This window comes from Pleurotus ostreatus (assembly GCF_014466165.1).
Source record: "Pleurotus ostreatus strain PC9 chromosome Unknown scaffold_5, whole genome shotgun sequence".
NCBI classification, from domain to species: domain Eukaryota; kingdom Fungi; phylum Basidiomycota; class Agaricomycetes; order Agaricales; family Pleurotaceae; genus Pleurotus; species Pleurotus ostreatus.
In genome coordinates this window covers 1,215,670-1,237,327 of record NW_023503160.1, presented here as the reverse complement: position 1 = coordinate 1,237,327, position 21,658 = coordinate 1,215,670, and the positions used below count along the sequence as shown (strand labels likewise).

General features: G+C 49.9%; 10 protein-coding genes across 10 annotated transcripts; 4 read left to right on the top strand and 6 right to left on the bottom strand.

Annotated features, from left to right (window-relative positions):
- Positions 1-573: 573 nt before the first annotated feature.
- UGP1_1 (UTP-glucose-1-phosphate uridylyltransferase) lies at positions 574-2,757 on the bottom strand (the record flags this gene model as incomplete). The annotated part of the gene is made up of 13 exons (XM_036776943.1): positions 574-582; positions 646-674; positions 729-785; positions 840-957; positions 1,026-1,238; positions 1,293-1,381; positions 1,429-1,479; positions 1,531-1,618; positions 1,669-1,756; positions 1,818-2,184; positions 2,245-2,369; positions 2,419-2,495; positions 2,554-2,757. 13 exons carry the CDS (start codon positions 2,755-2,757, stop codon positions 574-576), a joined length of 1,515 nt encoding a protein of 504 aa, XP_036630563.1.
- A 593-nt stretch (positions 2,758-3,350) lies between these two features.
- On the bottom strand, positions 3,351-3,625 carry PC9H_007411 (uncharacterized protein; the record flags this gene model as incomplete). Its single annotated transcript, XM_036776942.1, has 2 exons — positions 3,351-3,385; positions 3,448-3,625. The coding sequence occupies 2 exons, from the start codon at positions 3,623-3,625 to the stop codon at positions 3,351-3,353; spliced, it is 213 nt and encodes a 70-aa protein (XP_036630562.1).
- Positions 3,626-4,344: 719 nt separating this feature from the next.
- PC9H_007410 (uncharacterized protein) lies at positions 4,345-4,615 on the bottom strand (the record flags this gene model as incomplete). Its single annotated transcript, XM_036776941.1, has 2 exons — positions 4,345-4,379; positions 4,438-4,615. The coding sequence occupies 2 exons, from the start codon at positions 4,613-4,615 to the stop codon at positions 4,345-4,347; spliced, it is 213 nt and encodes a 70-aa protein (XP_036630561.1).
- Positions 4,616-6,213: 1,598 nt separating this feature from the next.
- On the top strand, positions 6,214-7,130 carry RPS8A (ribosomal protein S8A; the record flags this gene model as incomplete). The annotated part of the gene is made up of 6 exons (XM_036776940.1): positions 6,214-6,217; positions 6,280-6,518; positions 6,579-6,683; positions 6,744-6,849; positions 6,904-7,028; positions 7,080-7,130. 6 exons carry the CDS (start codon positions 6,214-6,216, stop codon positions 7,128-7,130), a joined length of 630 nt encoding a protein of 209 aa, XP_036630560.1.
- A 254-nt stretch (positions 7,131-7,384) lies between these two features.
- PC9H_007408 (uncharacterized protein) lies at positions 7,385-9,149 on the bottom strand (the record flags this gene model as incomplete). The annotated part of the gene is made up of 2 exons (XM_036776939.1): positions 7,385-8,697; positions 8,747-9,149. 2 exons carry the CDS (start codon positions 9,147-9,149, stop codon positions 7,385-7,387), a joined length of 1,716 nt encoding a protein of 571 aa, XP_036630559.1.
- Positions 9,150-9,224: 75 nt separating this feature from the next.
- PC9H_007407 (uncharacterized protein) lies at positions 9,225-10,425 on the top strand (the record flags this gene model as incomplete). Its single annotated transcript, XM_036776938.1, has 6 exons — positions 9,225-9,442; positions 9,494-9,648; positions 9,703-9,739; positions 9,789-9,946; positions 10,003-10,226; positions 10,279-10,425. The coding sequence occupies 6 exons, from the start codon at positions 9,225-9,227 to the stop codon at positions 10,423-10,425; spliced, it is 939 nt and encodes a 312-aa protein (XP_036630558.1).
- Positions 10,426-10,617: 192 nt separating this feature from the next.
- Positions 10,618-11,127, bottom strand: LSM2 (U6 snRNA-associated Sm-like protein LSm2; the record flags this gene model as incomplete). Its single annotated transcript, XM_036776937.1, has 5 exons — positions 10,618-10,643; positions 10,696-10,798; positions 10,855-10,915; positions 10,967-11,064; positions 11,125-11,127. The coding sequence occupies 5 exons, from the start codon at positions 11,125-11,127 to the stop codon at positions 10,618-10,620; spliced, it is 291 nt and encodes a 96-aa protein (XP_036630557.1).
- Positions 11,128-11,471: 344 nt separating this feature from the next.
- On the top strand, positions 11,472-13,323 carry CDC20 (ubiquitin-protein transferase activating protein; the record flags this gene model as incomplete). The annotated part of the gene is made up of 3 exons (XM_036776936.1): positions 11,472-11,882; positions 11,938-12,825; positions 12,886-13,323. The coding sequence occupies 3 exons, from the start codon at positions 11,472-11,474 to the stop codon at positions 13,321-13,323; spliced, it is 1,737 nt and encodes a 578-aa protein (XP_036630556.1).
- Positions 13,324-13,995: 672 nt separating this feature from the next.
- On the top strand, positions 13,996-14,705 carry PC9H_007404 (uncharacterized protein; the record flags this gene model as incomplete). Its single annotated transcript, XM_036776935.1, has 3 exons — positions 13,996-14,131; positions 14,184-14,264; positions 14,323-14,705. 3 exons carry the CDS (start codon positions 13,996-13,998, stop codon positions 14,703-14,705), a joined length of 600 nt encoding a protein of 199 aa, XP_036630555.1.
- A 691-nt stretch (positions 14,706-15,396) lies between these two features.
- PC9H_007403 (uncharacterized protein) lies at positions 15,397-21,567 on the bottom strand (the record flags this gene model as incomplete). Its single annotated transcript, XM_036776934.1, has 29 exons — positions 15,397-15,510; positions 15,564-16,065; positions 16,120-16,237; positions 16,286-16,391; positions 16,443-16,509; positions 16,559-16,716; positions 16,769-16,928; positions 16,983-17,055; positions 17,105-17,286; positions 17,346-17,514; positions 17,565-17,739; positions 17,795-17,836; positions 17,890-17,942; positions 17,992-18,081; positions 18,132-18,744; positions 18,794-18,891; positions 18,948-19,066; positions 19,124-19,200; positions 19,253-19,327; positions 19,386-19,484; positions 19,546-19,638; positions 19,690-19,767; positions 20,098-20,219; positions 20,269-20,374; positions 20,436-20,528; positions 20,579-20,625; positions 20,706-20,777; positions 20,833-21,510; positions 21,564-21,567. 29 exons carry the CDS (start codon positions 21,565-21,567, stop codon positions 15,397-15,399), a joined length of 4,383 nt encoding a protein of 1,460 aa, XP_036630554.1.
- Positions 21,568-21,658: the final 91 nt, after the last annotated feature.

Sequence of the window (21,658 nt, the reverse complement as noted above, 5' to 3'; positions counted from 1 at the left end):
ACTTTCTCCGACCTGCGACCAATAATCATTTACTACTCCATAAGAAGATACAGCTACGATCGCATACCTGAGCCCCGCTTGCTAGGTCCTAATTGACCCTGCAACGTTAGTATCGCGCATGTAAGTGAGAAAGGTGTCCAACCCACCACTGACTATACTCCGTGAGTAGTCGTTGTGCGAATCGGTGATAGTTTCGGTGGTAGTGTTGTGGGAGTCAGTGATAGTGTTATTTTTTGTAGTGTTATTCTCTTCATAATTCCCAGCAATATCATTCATCGTAGCGTCTTTGATAGTGAAGTTGGAGGCATCCTTGAAGAAAGGCATGGTGAGGGCGAGGGCGAATTCGAGGCAGAACGGCTTGAAGTGAAGGAAGAGGCGACGATGGTTAGATATATGCCTTATAGCGCCTAAGGCAGTGTGGGATTGATGTGTTTTGACACCTATCCTGGCCAGTGACCTCGAAGAAGAGAGTAAATAATGGTACTAGCGCTCGATAGAAGCTGTATGAAACGTCCGCAGGCCTCCTGGGCACTGGTAGTTGGGCATAGGGCATAGGTATTCCGCGTGTCGGTGTCAAAGCTCCTGTATAGTAGACCACGATGTAAGCATGAGATGAGGATGCATTAATTTATCGGGACGACGTACCGTTGAAGTGAGGCTTCCCGATACTAAACCTTTCCAGGTAGTAAGTACACGCGTGGTGCTTAGGAGTGTAGTGTGAGACATACGATTCTCTATGATACTGTTATCGGGAATGTAGAGTTGATGGCCGTTCTGTGCAATCACTGCGGAGAGTTCTTCATAAACGTGCCTGGTAGCAATCCTGTGCCATCACATACCAATAACGGTTCCACGTAGAACGACGCCTTTGCCAAAGTGGACATCCCCAACAACCGTTAGGTGATCCAAATCGACGAGATTGGGAATATCTTTGAAGCGTTCCAGTAAATCGGATGCCTGTGGTTGTGAGTGCGCATCAGTGATAAAGCAGAACAAAGGCAATATAGTGGAGGAATATATACTACCTGGTGGAAGCGATCACCGAGCTTGATGACGGGCAAATCGTTGAATACCTTGGCTTCGTTCAGACAAAGTCGACCGTGTCGAAGGGAGAAGACATTGCTTTTCACCAACAACAGGTCAGAGCAAGTTCTGACTGGCAGGAATCGGTGGCTTGGGACGTGTACGCCCAGGGCTTTCTTAAAGCACTGTATGCCAGACTCCGCCGAGGTTCCCAACTGAAAATCAGTAAGACGCATGTATAAATAAGCACGTAAGGGTGTCCTACGTACCTGGATGATGCTACGGTTATCCGAAGTAACTGTAGTGTTTGCGACGACGTCCAAATGCATACTATCCTGCTCCATGGCCCTCTTCAATGCTAACGAGAGTTGGTTGGTTATTTCGGCGAAGGAAGAAACTACTTACCAGGAAGATTAATCCACAGGCTTCCGGTATTTCCGTGCTTGAACCCTTGAGCTGTACGTCAAGAGTTAATGAAAGAAGGGAAATAGAATCAAGGGCGCATACCGAACTGAAAATCGTCGAAGCGATCGGAAGGAACATGATTCTCCATCAACAAGGTAAGCTGACCCGCAGAGGAAACCAAGATGTCGCTCTGCGTTTTTCTTGTTAGCTGAGTGATTCGAGACGAGATATATCACCAACCTTTGCTTGCCCTCGTCTTTTCTCGACCACTTCCAACATGAAATCTGTCTCTGTGGCCACCATGTGCTGCAGTATTTGAGGATCGACCCTGTGCGTGCCATGTATGATCAGGCAAGAGACTACGACGATTACATGAAGGGAGGACGAACGTTGCGCCTAGATTGTCCAAGTTGGATACGAACAGTATCTCTTTCCCTTGCAATAGCAATTGATCTAGCATGCCAGACCGCATAATAGTATTGTATATATCGCCGTTTCCGGCGGGGCACCAGTCAAAGCCGCCACTAGCACTCCTGAAGACTCTGTAGGGCGAGTCTGCGTCCTTGAAGATTTTGGGGTACTTCGATTGCATTATAGTAACGATATTTTCTGGTTGCTGAGAACTGCCGAGGCTATCGAGGGATTTCAAGAGGATAAGTGGAATATCAACATCATATGTCGAACTGAGGTTGGAAATCTGCTGCACTGTCAAGTCTAGGAAAGACCCTCCGTCCTGACCACCAAGTACAACCAAATCTAGGGAGGGTCATATCAGTATTTTGGGAGTACGGTGGCCAGAAGATGGAGAGCTCCAACCTGAGGAAATATCGACCTTAAGGACGGCTAGCTTACTCAACGAGGCGTTGACGTCCTCTGCCTTGCAGATACTTTCGTAACGAACAAGCTGATGCTTGGAAGGTGGGGTAATCTTCGTCAGATCCCTAGCCACATATCTGAATAACACCAATTTCAGAGCATATATACGCTTACAAGCTATGGCCATTGGCACTATGATAGAGGTATTTATCGAAGAGCTTCAGGAATGATTGCAATTCCTGTCTTATGACCTTCCGGAAAGAGAAGAAGATCAGCACAAGCCATAGAACTAGCGTCATGCTAGAATACCTTTCGCGTAGTCGAGTATGTCGTAGATTCAAGGATCTGCTCGAGTTCTCTGTTCAGGACAGAAGTAGCTCCCGAGTCGTCCTGTAGTGTGATGGCGCGAGGCTTGAAGATACGTCGAAGCCAACTGAAAGGCGCGCTGAGAATCTGCATCTTGGCTAGCGCTACAAGTATGAAATCGAGTTTGAGGCATTCATTCGGGTGCATGCACGCAGTCAGCTATTTAAGGGCTGCAGCACAAACGCGCGTTCAACATGCGCTATATGCGTGGCAATTACGTGAGGAACGCTGTCCGGAAAACTTCAGTTATCCGTCGTGCCAGAAGCCCTTGACAATGTTCCAATGTTACAGTACATCGTTGACCTAAACGGTATCATTAGAAGGTGAACAGGACTAAAATTCTGCAACTATGGTGCTATTGAATCATCAATCAGTTCAAGGCAGAGAGACACGCACATCCAGTGAAAATTCGCTTTGTTGCAGCCAGAGAAGAACATGTAACAGTCTGAATACGCTTCATAGCACAAAGGAGGGGATCGGAACTACAAAAATGCAAGAAAGAACTTTTGCGGAGTTGCTGAGTTTGCTCTCTGCCAACGGCGACGACTCTCATCTAACTACATTAATGACAAGATGCAACTAGGATCGCTTACCTTTGGTCCACTTAGCAGCACCTAATCAATCATTCGACATCAGTAACTTATCACACGTAAGAGAAAGAGAAGAAGCAAAACCTTTCTGGCTACTTTCTCGGAGCTGCAAAAAACCGATCGTCTCACCCTATCCACGACAAGATACAACTAGGATCGTATACCTCTGCCCCGTTTGCCAGGACCTGATTGATCATGGGCCGCCGTCAGTATGACACATCAACGGTGAGAGGAATGGTAAACCCACCAACAGCAATGCGTTGTGAAGAATTGTTGTGGGAATTGGTAAGAGTTTCAGCTTTAGTGTTGTTGGAATCAGTGGTAGTGTTGTTCGTGGTGTTATTGTCCTCGGTATAATTCCCAGCAATGTCGTTCATCGTGGTTTTTTCGACAGTGAAGCCAGTTGCGTTAGGGAAGAAAGGCATGGTGAAAGTGAGGAAAGTGAAGATCGATAAGTCTTAAGGACCGTTGTAACGCGTGAGGAGTTGATATGGCTTGTCACATATCTCGGCCGGTGACCTCGAAGGGGGGTGAGTGATACTGGCGCTCGATAGAAGCTCGAACGGCCACCGTGACAGTCCCCCAGGCACTGTTATTTAGCATACTAGATTGCGCCTGCCGTTGACGCCAAAGCTCCTGCCTAGTAGGCTACTGTTTGAGGATGGGAGCTCATTCATTTGTCCGACGACGCGCCGTTGAAGACTTCCTAGCACTAGAACTCCAGAATTATTAAACCCACGCATGGTGCTTGGGATCGAGGGTGAGACGTACGATTCTGTATGATACCGCCATCAAGGACGCAAAGCTGATGGCCGTCTTGCGCAATCGCTACCAGGATTTCTTCGTAAAGATACATGGTTTAGCGATAGCAAATCTTTGAGATTTATATCTGCAAACACTTCCTTTCTACCTCTCAATATCAATAACTGGTTTTGGAATTGTCCCACCAACGTTCGTTATCCATCGATTAGAATACAGTATACAACTATGACAATTTGAATACGCTTCAAAGCACGTAGGACGAGCACCGGGAATACATGGTCTGAAGTGCAAACGGCTGCGAAGGCGCTGGATTATCTTGCTCTGACTACTTTTTCGGAGCTCCAAATGTCGATCATCTAACTCCACGCATGGCAAAGTACAGCTAGAAGCACTGACCTCTGTCCCGCCTGCCAACACCTTAATGACCATTCGACGTCAGTATCACGCATTTAGGCAAGAGAAATGGCAAACCCACCATTAGGAACAGTTTTTGAGGAGTCGTTGTAAGAATCGGTCACAGTTTCGGTGGTAGTATTGTTGGAATTAGTGGCAGTGGTGTTGTTCGTAGTTTTATTCATGCGATAATCCCCGGCAACATCGTTCATTGTACTGTCGGTGATAGTGAAGTCTGAGGCCTTGTCGAAGAAAGGCATGGCGAATGCGAGGGTGAATGCGAGGGCTTGGACGAGGCGAAGCTACTTGAGGTAGGAGAAAGAGACAAGGGCAGTGCTTAAATATGTTCATAGCGCTAGTGGCAGTGTGGGATTGGTATGCTTTGTTTTGTCACCGATCTTGACGGGTGACCTCGAAGGGGATGAATGTTACTTGAGCTCGATAGAAGCCGGAACCACAGGCCACCAGGGCACTGACAGGTCGTAGAGATGTTGCGGCCCGCCATGGACATCAAAGCTCCAGCCTAGTAGACCACAGTTTGAGGCCGAGAATCCATTCATTTGTCCGACGACACGCCGCCGAAGTGCTGACACTGGAACTTCAGAACTATTAAATACACACATGACACTCGAGATCGAGGGTGAGACGTACGATTCTGTATCGAGGACGTAAAGTTGATGGCTGTCTTCGCGGACGTGCAAGGCAGTGATTCTCTGGAATCACATACCAATAACGGTTCCACGCGAAACGACGCCTTTGCCAAAGTAAATACCCAGCAATCGTCAGGCGATACCCATCGACGATATTGGGAACGCCCCTGGAGTATGAGCATTAATGATAGAGTAGAATGGTGCCAGTAGGAGGCAATATACACTATCTGTTAAAAGCGATTCCTGAGTTTAACGGCGCGAGCCGTCGAACGCTTTATCTTCGTAGAGACGTCGGGCGTGTCGAAAGTCATCCTTGTAGATCTTTAAGTATTCCATTGTACGACGATGTTTTCGGCTTGCTGAGGTATATCGGGGCTATCGGCGGGTTTCAGAAGGATAAGGTGAATATCAAATGATACGTCAAATCAAAGTGGGAAATCGGGGTGGCTGCCGGAAGATGGAGTCTCAAGCTGAGGGAATCTCGACCTTGAGGACTAGCTTATTCAACGAGGCATTGACGCCCTCTGCCTTGCAGATGCTTTCGTAACGAACCAGCTGATGCTCAGATGGTGAGCCGATATTATTCAGATCTCTAGTCACCTGTCAGAACGATGTCGGTCTAAGGGCATATATGTGCTTACGTAGAGGTATCTATCGAAGAGCTTCAGGAAGCTCCCGAGTCTTCCTGAAGGCCTGTGGTACGAGGATAAGTGGGAACCAACTGAGAGGCGCGCGGAGAATCTGCATCTTGATTAGCGCTACAAGTATGGAATCGAGTTTGAGGAATTCATTCAGCAGCAAGCACGGAGACGTGGACAGCGTTGTACTAAAGGCTTCGGTGATTCGTCGCGACAAAAGCCATTGACAATGTTCTAATGTTACAGTACATCGTTGACCTGAACGATGTCATTAGGAAATAAGCAGGAATGAAATTCTGCGACGGTGATATTGTTGAGTCGCCGGTCAGCTCCCGGCAGAGAAGCACGCACCTCCAGTGAAAGCTCGTGTTGTTGCAGCCAGAGAGGAACATGGTGGTCAAGAGCTAACGATCCCATGTAGTGACAGGGGATCCACATCGGCACGTGGCTGAGAGTCGGCTTCGACCGAATCGGAGACGTAAATACTTGAACCTTAAGGCGTGGGATTGTAGAGGTATCATCACAAAGTATCGTCCAAGATCTCGCTCGCCATCCCTCAAGACTTCGACCATGGGTTCGTGCTGCCCCCCCTCCCCAAAATTTAATGAAGGCTGAATGTATCTCTTACACTGATAGGTATCTCCCGAACCTCAAGGCACAAACGCTCTGCCTCCGGCGCACAACGCGCACACTACCGCAAGAAGAGAAAGTTTGAGCTCGGTCGTCAACCTGCCAACACCAAGTTGGGTGCCAAACGTGTTCACACTGTCCGCGTCCGTGGAGGAAACTTGAAGTTCCGTGCCCTTCGTCTCGAGGCCGGTAACTTTGCTTGGGGCTCTGAGACTGTGACGAGGAAGACGAGGATTATCGGTGTCGTGCGTATAAGATCAGTGCCATGATTATCGTTCCTTTGATTGTGATTCCGGTTTCTGTAGGTCTACAACGCATCGAACAACGAGCTCGTCCGAACCAACACCCTCGTGAAGAGCGCCATTATCCAGATCGATGCTACTCCCTTCCGCCAATGGTACGAAGCTCACGTAAGTGATATCGCTATATCTGTGGGTGTGGATAGATATTAACTATCTCTTGGCACATAGTACGCTCAACCAGTGACCAAAAAGGGCAAAGTTCAAGCCCCCGCCGACGAAGAGCCCAAAAAAGTCTCCCAGCACGTACAGCGCATTCTTGACGAGAGGAAGAAGGGTTCGTCTGAGTTGCGCATTGTCATCTGTATCTGATGCTGATGTCATACTTTAGAGGGTAAGATTGACCCCCTACTTGAGTCGCAATTCGCTGCCGGCCGACTTTACGCTGCCATCTCAAGCCGACCTGGCCAGTCCGGTCGTGCTGACGGCTACATTCTCGAGGGCAAGGAACTCGAGGTATGCCTCTCTCTTGGTTGATCTTACCTGTACTTACCGATATCTGTCTAGTTCTACCTCCGCAAGATCAGAACCGGCAAACAGAAGCACGCCCACGCCTAATTCTCCACATTTTGTCACTATTTACATGGCCATCTTGATGCAGCGGCGCGCACTGTGACGTTTGTGGTAGGCATGGAGTCTTCGAAACTATGGTGGTTATGCTTGTTATCAACAAATACTTCTCACATGTCTCATCCATGATACGCTGCAATATACGCTATGTCTTCCACAATTTCCTGCGGTGCCGTTGGGTGTGAGTACGGTCAGTATGTTGTACAATTGAAACCATTACACAACAACCAATAAAATACGTCTTAAATATCGAATCTACGAACTACAATTCCGTCACGGTCAGCTGTGATTATGCGTCTGTCGTCGAACACTACGCTACCAGGCCTTGCTTCCCATCCAAGATGATAAGGGATGGAAGTGGGTGCTGCTACTTCAGCTCCAGTTCCGTTCTCAAGATCCCATACCCAAATGCTCCCATTCATGCCCAAACTCACACATCTACCGTCTGCTAACGCAAGCGCACAGACAGGAGACGTCTGACCTTCTAAGTAGCGAACAAATGTGATTTTGGATTGACCAGTTGAGTGAGGCCTAGCCGGGGCTGACGGCAAACTAAGTCGGTAGAGTTGGAGTGTCGTGGACGAACGAAGAGGCGGAGTTGCGCTCGCACTCGCGATGCGGTGGTGTGTATCGGAAGACATCTCCCGCGGTGCGGGAGCAAGTACCAGCCACTTGCCATCAGTTTGGGTGTCTGCAACGTGAGCGACTTTGCGGCCCCATTGTTCCCGCATAAGGCGTAATTTATTGTCGTCGATGAAACCTGGAGGAACGTCTAGAGCGCGCGCCGTACGTGAAGAAACGACAGTGAGAGGGGAAGAAAGGGGCCCGGGGCCGAACACCGAGGAAGGCGACGGTGGCTCGGACGATTCAGAAAGGGACGACCGCGATGGTGAATGGGCTGCAATAATGAGCTCCGTCGCACCTACGGTCCAGTGAGAGGGGTATACGGGTATTGCATATGCCATCACCAGTTTGTATGTTGTCGGTGTCGGCGTGGATAACACGAAGGAAGTCGGTGGATACGATGTATATGACGACAGCGTTTGCATGTGTTGCGCGCCGTTGTTCGATAAGTCATATATACTGAGCTGAAAGGTCTTCGACAGACTGATCAGTAGGGGATGGTGGTATACAGCCTGGACAATAGGTGAAGTACGGTCGGCTAGCCTATGCTGCCCCGGTCGATGAGTTGGGACGTATAGAAGCTTCCGGGTGGACTTGGCCGGGTCTTCATGATTTATATCGAAGACCAGGAATTCCCCGCTGGAGAGGAATGCAACAACCTTGAGAGTGTTGCTTGCCCGTGGATGTGACTGGTCAAGGGCTAGCGTCGTCACGGAACAGGGTAAATTATGAGCAGAGGGGCAGGAGAGGGTGGTGGTAGGAGTGTTATCCGCATTTACAGCTGGCTTGTAGATGCAGATAACAGGCGAGGAGGTTATCTGAGCAGACGCAGATATGATGAGCGGGCCAGCGAGTAGAACATGGCAGTTATCCTCGCTATTGGCCGTGTCGCCCTCGACCGGCTCATGCAATTGCTCAACATTGCACCGTCCTGGATAAGTTCAGTGTAAGTGTTGACGGCTCTGCGCGTTCCTACGAACCTCTCCTCCAATTTGAGCTGATTCTGAACATCCATTTCCAGTCCTTGGTATCTTCGTGACCCTTGGCTCGCCCAGGTAACGGTCTAACCACCCGCCCATCCGTTCTATCCACGAATCCCCTCGCCCCGCGCAGTCTCGTCCGTCCGAAAGCACTCAGGTAGAGTGACTTCCATATGTGATTATCTGACGCCAGCCGGTACCAGTTCCTGCTGGCTGCCTGAGCTGCGCACAGGTCGGCATAGGAGAGGTAGGAGAATATGTGGACAATGAGTTCGTCGTAGAGCCTCTCTAGTCCTGTCTTGTCAGGATCCGGAGGCTTTGTGTTCAACAAGAATTCACGTCGTTTCGGTGGAGGCAGTATGGCCGCTGCAGGGGACAGACTTCGCTTCCTGGTCGTCGGCATCTGAGGAAAGATAACAGAGAAGTGATCTAGGCGCCTATACTCATCGTTTCTCCGCGTCCCGTCTACTCCCTCGCCATGGCGCCATCCCGTGGTCCCCTGCCAATTGCTCGAACACTCCATGCTACTCTCAGTTCTCACAAAGGGCCCGTCAATGTGGCCAGATACTCCAAGGGAAGCGCGAAATACATAATGACTGGTGGCCAAGACCGCAGCGTGCGTCTCTGGAACGCGACGTCGGGAACAGAGATCAAGGCCTTCACTGCACACGGTTACGAGGTGCTGTCTCTCAGTATGTATGGCACTCCTTCATGCTGGTCCGATGTAGGGACTCAACTCTTGGATAGTGCGCACGACAATGCACAGTTCGCTTCCTCAGGGGGAGACCGTTCGGTTTTCGTCTGGGATGTGGCTACTGGTGTAACGACACGCCGGATATCCGGACACATGGGGAAGATATACACTGTTGAATATAACGACCAAGCCACCGTGCTAGCAAGCGGTACCTGTTCCTCATGAATCTGCCTTGACGTTAGATCTGAAGAAGTCTGTCCAGGCTCATTCGACACCACCGTCAGACTATGGGATCTACGGTGAGATTATCGTATCTCTAACCTGTCTCTCATCGACTGATCAGCGTAGCGCTATGAATCGTCAACCCATACAGACTTTAGACGACGCTACAGATGCTATCCAAGCTCTTCATGTTGGATCGACATACATTGTCACCGGTTCCATCGACGGATACGTTCGAACGTACGATCTTCGCAAGGGAGAATTCCGGTCCGATTTCATAGGCCGTAGGTTTTCTCCCCTACATGCCCCTCCGGGATCCAGACACTAACAGACCTTGTAGAAGCTGTCACCTCCGTCATGCCAACACAAGATGCGCAGACCCTGCTTGTGACCTCATTAGACTCACATATCCGTCTGATGGATATGTACACGGGGAAGATGCTCAATGACTTCACCGGGCATCTCAACGCGTCGTACCGATGTAGGGCATGTTTCGGCCACGGTGAAGCGACTGTGGTGTGTGGAGATGAAAATGGGAAAGTATGGGCTTGGGATTTATTGGATGTAAGTTGCTGCACGATGGATATCTTACGTTGGCTAATCAAGTGCACCTCAGGCCAAACCCATGCCTCCGAACCCACCGCCGAAGGTACATCAGAAAATTGTCACCTGGACCGAACATCATCCTACGGATGCAGGTGAATTGATTACTGCGAGCGCGGACGGGGCTGTCAAAATCTGGAAGCAGCCTGACTTAAGTTAGCTTGTTTCTGCTATTGTGCATACTGCTGTAGTTGATTCGTTCGCATTGTACTTGTCTTAATTGCGATTCCATCGTCACGTTGTTTGATAGAGTTCTGAGACGCACCCATCTCAACTATACAGGCTAGCCAAGTAGGTAGGGTATCATGCAGCGAAGTCGAATAATTGACTGGGAAGGATATCTGTATCCGTGTCATCGTTTTACTTGGGTGAGGGCCTCTGCAAGTCGAGCATGAGTCGCAGAGACAATTCCTGTACATAGGACACGCACCCCTCCGCGTAGCGTCTTCCAGAAGTTGGGTGTCTACATGTTCCGCTGGCAGTTGCACGTATCGCACCACCGATCCACGTATGAAACAGTTCTTCACTGCCATCTACACGCATCGGTCATGAGCAGCTGCACGCGATCAGCGTTAGGATGGTGACTCACCATATGTGGGTGCCGTGCTTCATCTAAGACTTTGATATTATCCAGCCTAATATTCAAGAACCTGTAGATGCTGTTAGTCCTAACGCACGCCAATGTGAAATCTTCAACATACTGATCGACGGATTTCAAGACGCCGGTTATGGATAAGTCGTTCTTAAGTTCGACCGTGACTTGCTGGTCTGTGAGAGTTTTGAACACGGAGAAGATGAGCTAGAGAGCATCTTCAGTCGTTAACGCGAATGATCATGAAGGTATAACTGTCTCACTCACCATGGTAGCAGTTTGTGCACTTGGGCACGACGGTGAGCACAGGGCTTGACGTGCAAGCGTGGGAATGCTACTTAGGGGCGAGAGCACAGTGCTCGCCAGAAAGCAAGTGCATGTGCCGGCCTAAATTGAGCATTGCTCGACACATACTAAACGAGATTACTTCATGAGCATAATATGAGTATACTAGCAACCCTTGAAGCAAAGTTTGAAGCTTTGAAGTCATGTATCTTCAGATAATCTTCAAGGGCCTTTACGCGATCACCTGACCCAAAGTTGAGGCGATAGGCGCCGCATGTTCGACGCATGCCATACATTCAACTTGTTCTGTTACCATCTACCTCGCCGAAATGTCTTCACTGCACCCAAAGACACCGTCTCGTCAAAGAGCTCGTTCTGAGGCGAAAACTCCTCTGACACCCTCTATTCTTTCGGGGATCAACTCGCTGTCCTTAGCGCCTTCGAATTCATCGCCAACGAAGCGTCCGAAAGCACCTCTGAAATCCAAATCTTCCACTGGTGCTTTCGATACTACAAATCCATTTATTGCTTCTGCGAGACCACGATCTCGACCGGCTTCACCGTCTAAACGCCAGGCGAGCGGGGGAATCAACGTAGCGGACTCGTTGCAGAGACAAGCAGGAGGAGGTGTCATTCGCAAAGGCGGTATTGAAAGCCGATTAGATGTGGTTACAAGGGACTATATACCGCCTCCACAACCAAAGAGCGAAATCAGACGGTCCAGGTCAACACCCGCAACGGTACGCATATCCCTTTGAGTCTAAATGCAGCCTCGAGGCAAGCCCTTTGTTTCAGAATCGAGTTGGCCTTGACCAGAGGGATCGGTTTATAACTAGTCGCGATGTCGACAAAGAGATCACAGCGCCTCTCGACATGCTTTCGGTCAACCCGCCATCTGCCTCCCCTGGACACACCGCCCGGCTTGCTGAAGCAACGGGTGTCCCCGTCAACCGCCGTATTCTCGGCTACCATGAGCAACCTCCCCTTCCATCCAGAGATACCTCTCTCGCTCAGCAGCGTGAATTCGCTCGCCCGCTCCACGCTCGCCCCGGTGCCATCTCGAGCTCAACGGGTGCTACTACCAATAAATCACGGAAGATTTCAACAACACCCGAGAGGGTCCTGGATGCACCTGGGATGGTCGACGACTTTTATCTCAATTTGCTTAGTTGGTCCTGCCTGAATACGGTGGCTGTGGCACTGGAGACCAGCACATATGTTTGGAGAGCAGACACAGGCGAAGTAACACAGCTGGGAGAAGCACCAGAAGGAGCATACATCTCCGCCGTTGACTTCTCGAATGACGGGGCCTACTTGGGTGTTGGAATTGGAACGGGCGATGTGGAACTATGGGACGTCGAGACTGGACAGAAATTACGATCTATGGCAGGTCACCAGGGCCAGATCGCCGTCTTATCGTGGTATCAGCACATCTTGAGCTCAGGGTGTGGCGACGGAAGTATCTGGCATCACGATGTCCGCATGCCTAGACACAAGGTGATGGAACTGATGGGACACACAGGAGAGGTCTGCGGTTTGAAATGGAGGTCCGATGGCGAGCTCCTGGCGAGCGGTGGTAATGACAATGTGGTTAACATCTGGGATGCACGCCTGGGTGACGTGGGCGAAGGCGCCAGGGGGACGGCCAAATGGACGAAAAGGAACCATACCGCGGCAGTCAAGGTCTGTGGGAACACCGCTGGAGACAGGACAATAAACTGATGTCTTTGCTCACTCATACAGGCGATTGCGTGGTGCCCCTGGCAACCTTCTCTGCTCGCTTCTGGAGGAGGAACCAACGATGCGACAATTAACGTTTGGAACAGCACCACCGGCGCTCGCCTACACACCGTTCAAACACCTTCACAGGTAACCTCCATCCTGTGGGCGCCGGGTAAGAAGGAGCTGTTGAGCACCCATGGTTATCCGACCAATTCAATCATGGTTCACGCCTACCCAAGCATGGATCGTGTGGCTGAGATTCGAGACGCCCATGACTCACGGGTGCTTTTCAGTGCTATTGGGCCCGCGGGTGATGTAGTTTGCACGGGTGCAGGCGACGAGAATCTGAAATTCTGGAGAATATGGGATAACTCTGACCTAAAGAAGAAAAAAGAGGGCAAGGATATTGGCGACAGAAGGACGAACTCAACGACGTCGGGTATTCTCACACTGCGCTGAAGGATCCTGGACAAATCTGGATCTCGGACAGACACTGCCTAGCGTGTGTATGCCAGAGAATAAGTACAAGAGCTTCATAATGAATTGCCCTGTGTACCCTGTCACGCAAGGAGATAAATGTAGGAGAAGCTCCATGAATTATTGTTATCTCAACAAGCTACCGCTGAGGAACTTTGCGGTTCTACAGGTAAGACGAAGATCGCAAGACTCAACGGCTAAACGGAGCGAGACGGATGTCGCTGTATTTCTCATTGTTAGGTTGTGGGCGCGTGTGGGTCCACTGAACGAGGACGTACAAAGCTACACCAAATAAGGCCAAATATTGGCCGCTGGGCAACAACATCCCACTCGGGCGGTAAAGTCTACACGCTTTGACATGGGCAACTATATTGAGAAATTGGTGAGACGCTTGTCCCTTGTCCTCGTGTATCTGACATGCCGTCAAACTGCCTTCTACGACCATGTATTCCAATTGATGAAGACGGATCACCAAGATTCTACTTATGACTGAATGTAGGACAAGGCCTCCTCGACTCCTAGGATACGTCCAAATCGGCCGCTACTTCCACGTATAAATCAGGAGAGGGACTCCCTCCTCGGAAAACATCAATCGGAACTCCTCATCCCAGCCTTTTTTCCAGCACTCTGATCCTCTGGTCCTCCTCGACAAAGATGGCTATTTCCAACACATACAATAATTCTCACATTGGGACCAACAACGTCCAGTCCGTTGATAACAGCAAACATGTTGGCGCCGTCAATAATTTGTCGGACATGTTCAACTCTCAGTGCCACAACAGCGGTTACAGTATGTTGCTAGCTACCTCTTAAGTTCCTATCATTGACCGTGCTATCGATAGCCCCCCCGAGCGCGCGCTTCGTCGGAGGTCATGCTAATTACAGCCCCCAGAACGGAAACTCCAATTTCTTTGAAACCCACCGTACGTTGAGCGCTGCTTGAAGTACCTAGCTTGTTGCTTATAATGCTTGAACTGAAAGGACAACAAGCAGCGAATGGTATGCCTTATGGATTCCCTTTCACCGGCATGTATGGGTCTTCTCCGGGTGGTACGCCCTTTGGTTCCCCACCCAATGGTTCGTGGTCACCCCAGCCAGCCCCCCAACCAGCCCCCCAACCATCTTACTCGAACCAAGGATTCCATGCACCCGAGCCGCAGCAGGCGTCGACGATGCCCTCCACAGAGCCTGTCCCCCACACCCAGCCTGCCGCGGCACCCCCGCCATTGGCACGGCGCAGTGTCTCTGATCCTTCAGGCGACGAACAAAGTACTCCGTCCCATGCTCAAGGAGAGAGTCAACCCTCCCCCTCTAAGAAGCCCCGTTTCTCTATACACAACCCGTTCAGACGCTCCCGTACTTGATTACTGTTTAGTTAGGCTCTTGTACTCGTCGTCTCTCTCTCTCTCTCTGTATCGTCGTGCTTTCGGTCTCGTATCACCAACATCTAGTCGGACTCATCCCTGCTACATCCTTCGGACATATAGATTATCCCTGTATGTACTTGCGATGTGTAAACCCACTGTCACCGTGACGGCAACGCCGTCCTCTGTTGCAATGGTTGAAATACCCACCTTGACCCCCCTTACCCTTGGACTTTGGGATTTTTTCTATAGCAGCTCTTGAGAGCTATGTCACAGGGTGGCACTCTCCTGCACCACTAAAATTAGAATACAATAAACGTCCGTGAGCTCTTTCCTACTTCACCCATCAAGAAGAAAGATAACGAGCACCGTCGGGCCTTAAGGCCATCAAACTGTTAAACGGAACTGGGGAAGCGGATCGCGCGGTGGGGAGAGGGAGAAGGGATGAGAGTATGAGGCTGATATCTGTGGTGGCGCTCGCTGAAGAAACGGCGTGTGAAAGAGGTCCGTCGTCATGTAGTTGTCTGCATTCGTAGCGCTCTGTCGCTTCCGTTCATTTCCGTTTATAGACCTGGAAGAAACATAAGTTTCTGGATACAAGATACAGAGCTTACATTAAAGGCATGTGTATGTGGCAGAAATCTATGGGATACAAGACAAGGAACGAAGATACGTGGAAGTAGCCTAATGTTTATGCCTTCTTTTTCTTCGCAGGACGCTTGGCGGATGCGTTGGCAGATGATACAGGCGTTGGAGGCCTTGACGCTTTCTTGTCTGATTTCTGGACTTCTTCCAGCCCCCGTTTCTGAAGGCAGCCATCAGCGAATGCTCACGTAAATGAAGACATGGCAGCCCCACCTTGCCCTTTGGGCCCTTCGACTTTGATTCTTCCTGCTGTCGAGCCTCTGCTTCCTTCTCAATCATACCAAGCAGTGTATTGCACCGCCGCTGCAACTCTTGAGGCGACCGACTTTTGAAGAACCAGTCGAAGCGGAAGACAGGGAACTCTGTTATGTCCTTCTTTATCCGCTCATAGACATCATCTGCTTGCATCCCGTAGTGGTGTAGGCGGCATAGGAGATATCTATCTTCCTCCTCGCTGTACACCTTTCCTTTCGTCTGGGGGTAGTTGAGCTCCAGCTCTTGCATAGGGTAGCGGACGGAAGTAATTTTCTCGTGGAGGAGGTTTTCGAGATTGTCTCGTTTGTTCCGCTTCGCCTCTCCTTCGGTAATGCGAACAACAATCCTGGGATATTCTGACAACGTTTTCCACTTTTTCTCGAAGACTCTGTAATACGCCTCGACTTCTTCTGGAGTCTTATCTTGAATTTCAGCTGCATAAACGGCGAAGTCTTCGCCCCTGTAAATGTCCAAGTCAGTTGTTATATGGGGGCACTTTGAGGCTCTCACGTACCACCCATAGGCTTCCAGTCCTCGTATGAATTGTTGAAAATCTCGACGACTCCATTCCGGAAAGCCATCCGCAATATATTCTTCTTTCAGGACCATCTCCTCCTCCGTCAGGGGCTCGGCTTAGAGGGGATGAGAAGACAGATCACGAAAGGCGCAGAGCAATTTACCAGTATCAATGAACTCTTGGGCTGCTTGTCTCTCTTCTTCGAGCTTCTCAGGCGTATCCTCAGGGTCGGTCGATTCTCGGATAGTAGCTACAATGCCATTTTGTCGCTGTACAATAGATGTCAACGGAAATCCGGATTCTCCAACATGCAGACCAACCTTAAACACAGCAAGTTCACGTTCTTGTAGCTGAGCTAGTTGGGGAGGGAAGAACTGGAAGTCTTGGCTGGGGTGGGACGTTAGCAGGCATCCCTAACTCAGTAGTAGGGACATACATAGATATTTGTTTTGGAGCACGAGGGATTTTAGGAGCTTTGTCGACTTTGGAGGGGCCAGCGCGAAGGGTGTCTTTGAAGTAGTTGTCGACCGAGTAGTTCGTCTTGCGTTCTCTCTTCGATAGAGAGAGGATGTTGAGATTGAGACCTTTGCGTTGCTAACAAATAATGAGTATCGTTTAACGAAACAACAGGTCGACCGTCGCTTACTCCAGACCTGAAATCTTCTCCTTCCCATTGTTGCACTGACGCTTCCGACTTGAAGTTGCTGAGATCCTCCAAATTCAAGCCCTCGTACTTGCTGTTTAGCTCGGCGGTGCGCTCCTCTCCACGGTGTATGATCTCGTCGATGTCACCGTTGACCATGAAACTGTAATGGATGTCAGCGATAGACAAGGAATGTCGGTGGGGACACGGTACGTACTCGCCGCTGGTAGAATTGATGATCTTGTCAGCGCCGTGGGTAATCATCTCCAAAAGTTCATCCTTGTTGGCAGCTAGGTACTTTGTTAGTACTCATATGCTCGGGTAAGGCGACGAGATAACCTTTGGTTTGCTGCTGACGGCCTTGCTGGATGACTAGTTGATCAAGTCGTAGTTTCTGGGCTGCACGCTCCAACATTCGTTCTTCAACACTGCCTTCAGTGATAAAGCGGAACACGTAGACTTGTTTGGTCTGTCCGATTCGATGAGCACGGTCCATGGCTTGAAGATCAGCTTGGGGATTCCTGTATATAGCAAAAGGATCAGGTACAAGTAGGCACTCGAACGACACAATTTCACAAACCAATCGCTGTCGTATAAAACAACGATATCCGCCGTTGTCAAATTGATACCTAGACCTCCAGCACGGGTGGTGAGCAAGAAAATGAACTTTTCACTCTCAGGCTTGTTGTATTCGTCGATGGCGGCGATACGGTCATCATGAGCTGTACCACCATCAATTCGACAGTATTCTGGACCAGCGTCACTATCTGCAGGCGGAGAAAGGGGAAGATGCACGCACTGTATCCTCTAAAAAGGCAATAGTCTTCGAGTATATCGAGCACACGGCTCATTTGACTGAAGATTAGAACACGAGAGCCTTTGGCCTTCATTGACTTCAGTAGCTTGTCGAGAATGACCATCTTCCCCGAATTCTCGATGAGATGTTCATCGGTGGTATACGGTGGACCAGGTTCCTGCATAAAGATGAGAATAGTGACACGGAAGTGGGTATCGTAGAAGAATACGAACAGCACCGTCGAAGAGATAAGGGTGGCAAGTTACTTTGCGAAGCTGTTCAGCCAAATGAGTTATCTTTCCAATAAAAAAATGATCTAATAACCCACCTGCATGACAACATTCATGAGGCGTGTCTTGCCTTCCTTCTTCCCGGTCAATCCTGTTGAAAATGTCAACATTTGTATGAATGGTTTAAAAAGCAATCCAACCGTTCACTGCGTCTATATCCTTCTCTAAGACGGACCTATACCATTTCCGTTGCATTTCTGTCAGACCAACGTAGATGTTGATCTCCTTTTCTACAAAGGAATCAGCCAGAAGCAGCCGAGTCGTAAGGAAGTCTACGAACTAGGAAGGAGATTCTTCTCCACGTCCGCCTTGACACGGCGGAGCAAGAAGGGACGAAGGATTTTATGAAGAGCTTCGACAACCTTCTTGCTCTTCTCTGACTCGTCCTCTCCATGCGTGTCCTTATGCAGGAAGCTGTCCAGGTCGGCGTAGTCGACGAAGATCTCGGGACAAATGAAGTTGAGGAGAGCGAAAAGTTCTTTCAGACTGTTCTGGAGAGGAGTACCCGTAATAAGCAGACGACCACGCGACGTGAATGCCCGGACGATTTGTGACAATATCGAATCAACGTTCTTGATGCGATGGGCTTCATCGATGACAATATACTCGAATGAGAACTTCTTGAAGGACGTCCTTTCAATTAGACACATTTCGTATGTCGTGATGCAGACCTCGAAATCTTGAGGAAGTAGGCGATTGGTGATGATTTCTTGACGTTCATCCTTCGTGCCCGTAAGTACCGTAACATTGAAATCAGGTGTCCACCTTTCGAACTCCCGTTTCCAGTTCTGGAGAGTTGATTTGGGAACGACGATGAGGTGAGGACCAGAGATATCCTTGTGGTGTTTCAGGTACGATAAGAAGGATATAGTTTGGAGTGTTTTCCCGAGACCCTGCATAGTGTCGGATAAGCTTCAGCAAGAATGCAACGACGGTACCAACCATCTCATCTGCCAAGATACCATTCAAGCCATTGTGATGGAGCGATATCATCCAGTTAAGCCCTTGCAACTGGTAAGGTCTCATAGTTCCATGGATGACTGACGTCGACAGGTTAGCTGCACGGAGGGAGAGGGGAAAGATGGAGGGGACGAACAAGCAGGGGACTCCTCGAAAACAAACGGTTGGTCATTCCCGTCTACAGCCATTTCGCCGTCCTTCAGCAGCTCCTCGTCTTCCTCTTTCTCTGACTTTCGGTGTCGAGCACTTGAATCACTAAGACGACATTCCGTTACGTTAGACCTGAACGCGCGACGGAGCACAATAGCTTACACCGCTTTCTTCCTTCCACGCCCCTTGGGCTTTGGTTGAGCGTCCATCATTGCAGCGTACTCGGGATCCCGAGCTCTCTGCATCAGACCGTGAGCCTCGTAACAAACGTAATGACTGCACATAGCAAACCTTCAGATCCACGAAGTGCTTGAACAACTCAGTTTGACCAAGAAGATACGAGTACCTTTTGACGGCATCCGCAATCTAGGACGCGTCCATTGTCAACAAACGCAGCCTTCTCGGGATTGCTCAGTATACGCACCTTGGCCTTGTCCATTTCGTGTCTCTGTTCCTGCAGCTTGCCCTCAGCGGCCTTCTTCTTCTGCTTTTTATCTTGACGCTCTGCGGACTTGGATTGAGGCTACAACGATGTGACCCGCTACTTGAGTTCTGGTCCCCGGAACGGAGAAATATACTGTTACCTTGGCGGCATAATCATCCTCTTCGCTCATGAGCTCGTCGGCCTGCTCATCTTCATCATCGAATTCGCTCTCGCCATCGGCGCCTTGGCTAGGCTAGCACATCTCTCAGTAAACGCTGACGATATTTGCCATGCATGCACTAACCTGGCGCGAAACGATGTTACTTGGGACAATATCGCTGAGGATGTCCTCGTCCATCGGCACGTCCTGAGTGGTAAACGTCTGAAAACCCGTTGAGCGAACGAAATAGAGAGAACGCGTGGTCTTACACTCATCCTCGAACCGGGATAGGATACGAAGAGATGTGTGACAAGTGACACTGACAGGCGCGGAGCGCGAGTTCTCAATTGTGTCACGTGTTTGGCCCTTTTGCGGAAAGGATTAGGAGACTGTTCAGGGGAGCCTTTGTGACGAATTGAAACACTAGCGGACTACATTTCCGACGACTATTGTAGCCACAACGAGGTACAATTCTACTCATATTCAGTACCTTTGTACTACGTTTCCGTCGGCAATGTTGCTTGATTGGTTGTGACATTTAGGACAAGGCACCGCATTGGCTGAGGCTGAGGCAACACTACCAGCACCGAAACTACGAGTTTCATTTAAACCTGTGACATCTTTCCTCGCAGATGTGGAAAATTCCGAGTGGGCATCACCGAGGCCTAGGTTCGCTGAATTGTGTCGTGAGTAGTTAGCGTCATAAATTAGCATAAAACTAACAGATTTTCTCGATGACGGGTTGTATGATGTTGTGGTAATGGTGATGGATGTTCTCGTATACAATTGTGCCACTTTCCACTGCAGTGCGACGAGTAGGCTCTGAGGTCTGCATGGGTCGATGTTTTAATTGATTCGGTTCAAGGATAAAGCAGGAATAGGGTACTGACGGTGGTATTACCTTGTTTCAAGATTGACTCGAGCAAAGCCTGATCTTCGGGTTTGCCAGCGTGATGCTCGACAACATGGGACACTGGATATGCCTGGAATGACTTAGTGACTTCGCCTGGGCCTTTACCTATACAGTGCCTACCTGATGATGCAAGTGCTCTTCGCCTTCTTCACGGTGGATGATTGGGACTACGTGATGTTGAATATGATGCACTAACCCAGGCATTGATCAGATGACCCTTCGGCATTGACTGAGTTGCGCGACGCACCGTGACGTTCGAGATGCTTCTCCCGAGTGATTTCTTCCACTTCGACGCTTAGGATTCTTTCGTGCACGACAGCTGGTTTTGGAGCAGGGAGATGAGCAACCACATGTAACTTTAACTGCCCACTCACGTTTAAGCTGGCGAGTGTCCTCGATCAATTGGCCAGAGGGCATGAGATCGTCGAACGATCCATCTCCAGTAAACTCAGGATGCACCGTCGTAACGTTATTCATGCCCTGGCCCGTTTCGGCGCCTGGCACCTGCGCGAACATATTCTCGGTGAGCACCCCAGAGGTTGTCTTGGCGTCGCCATAGGGCGGTGTCTTTCTTCCTTGCGAAAAGTTGCCCACAGTTGCTCCTCCGCCGTGGTCGAAGGTCTCCTGATTAAGCGGGTTCAAGCTCGGCGATGCTCCTTGATGTAGACCTCCCGACCCTAGGGTGGCTGACTGAGAGGTATAGTCCGGTGACTCGCTATTGGTAGCGCCCGACTGCACATTGTGACTTCCCCCATACGGCGTGTTGGCGGTTGATGCTTTGGCAATAGGCGGTCCTCTGTCGACGCCTTTCGCCGACGACGCAGATAAGTCAGCCTTCAAGAAACTTTTCACGCTAGCCAATGGAGTAGACTTTTGTGTTGGTGAGTTCCAGGCGTTACCAGGCTGCGAGACTGAGCCAGATTCAACACTCCTCATGTCCGAGGTCGCCTCTCCACCGCGTTCTGGAGTTGTCGGGCTTCTGGTATTATCCTGCGAAAGCGACGACGCAGTGAAGTCCGCCTTTAAAGCGTCTTTCACGGTTGTTGCTATACCTGCGTTGGATGCGGTTTAATCTTCGCCGCCAAGACTGCAGCCCAGCACGTACCCATGGCGTCTTGGAAACTGATAAAGTGGTTGAGTTGAGTGTTCTGAAAGGCGAAATTAGGGGTCAAAGAGAAAGGCCACGCTGTTATATAGAAC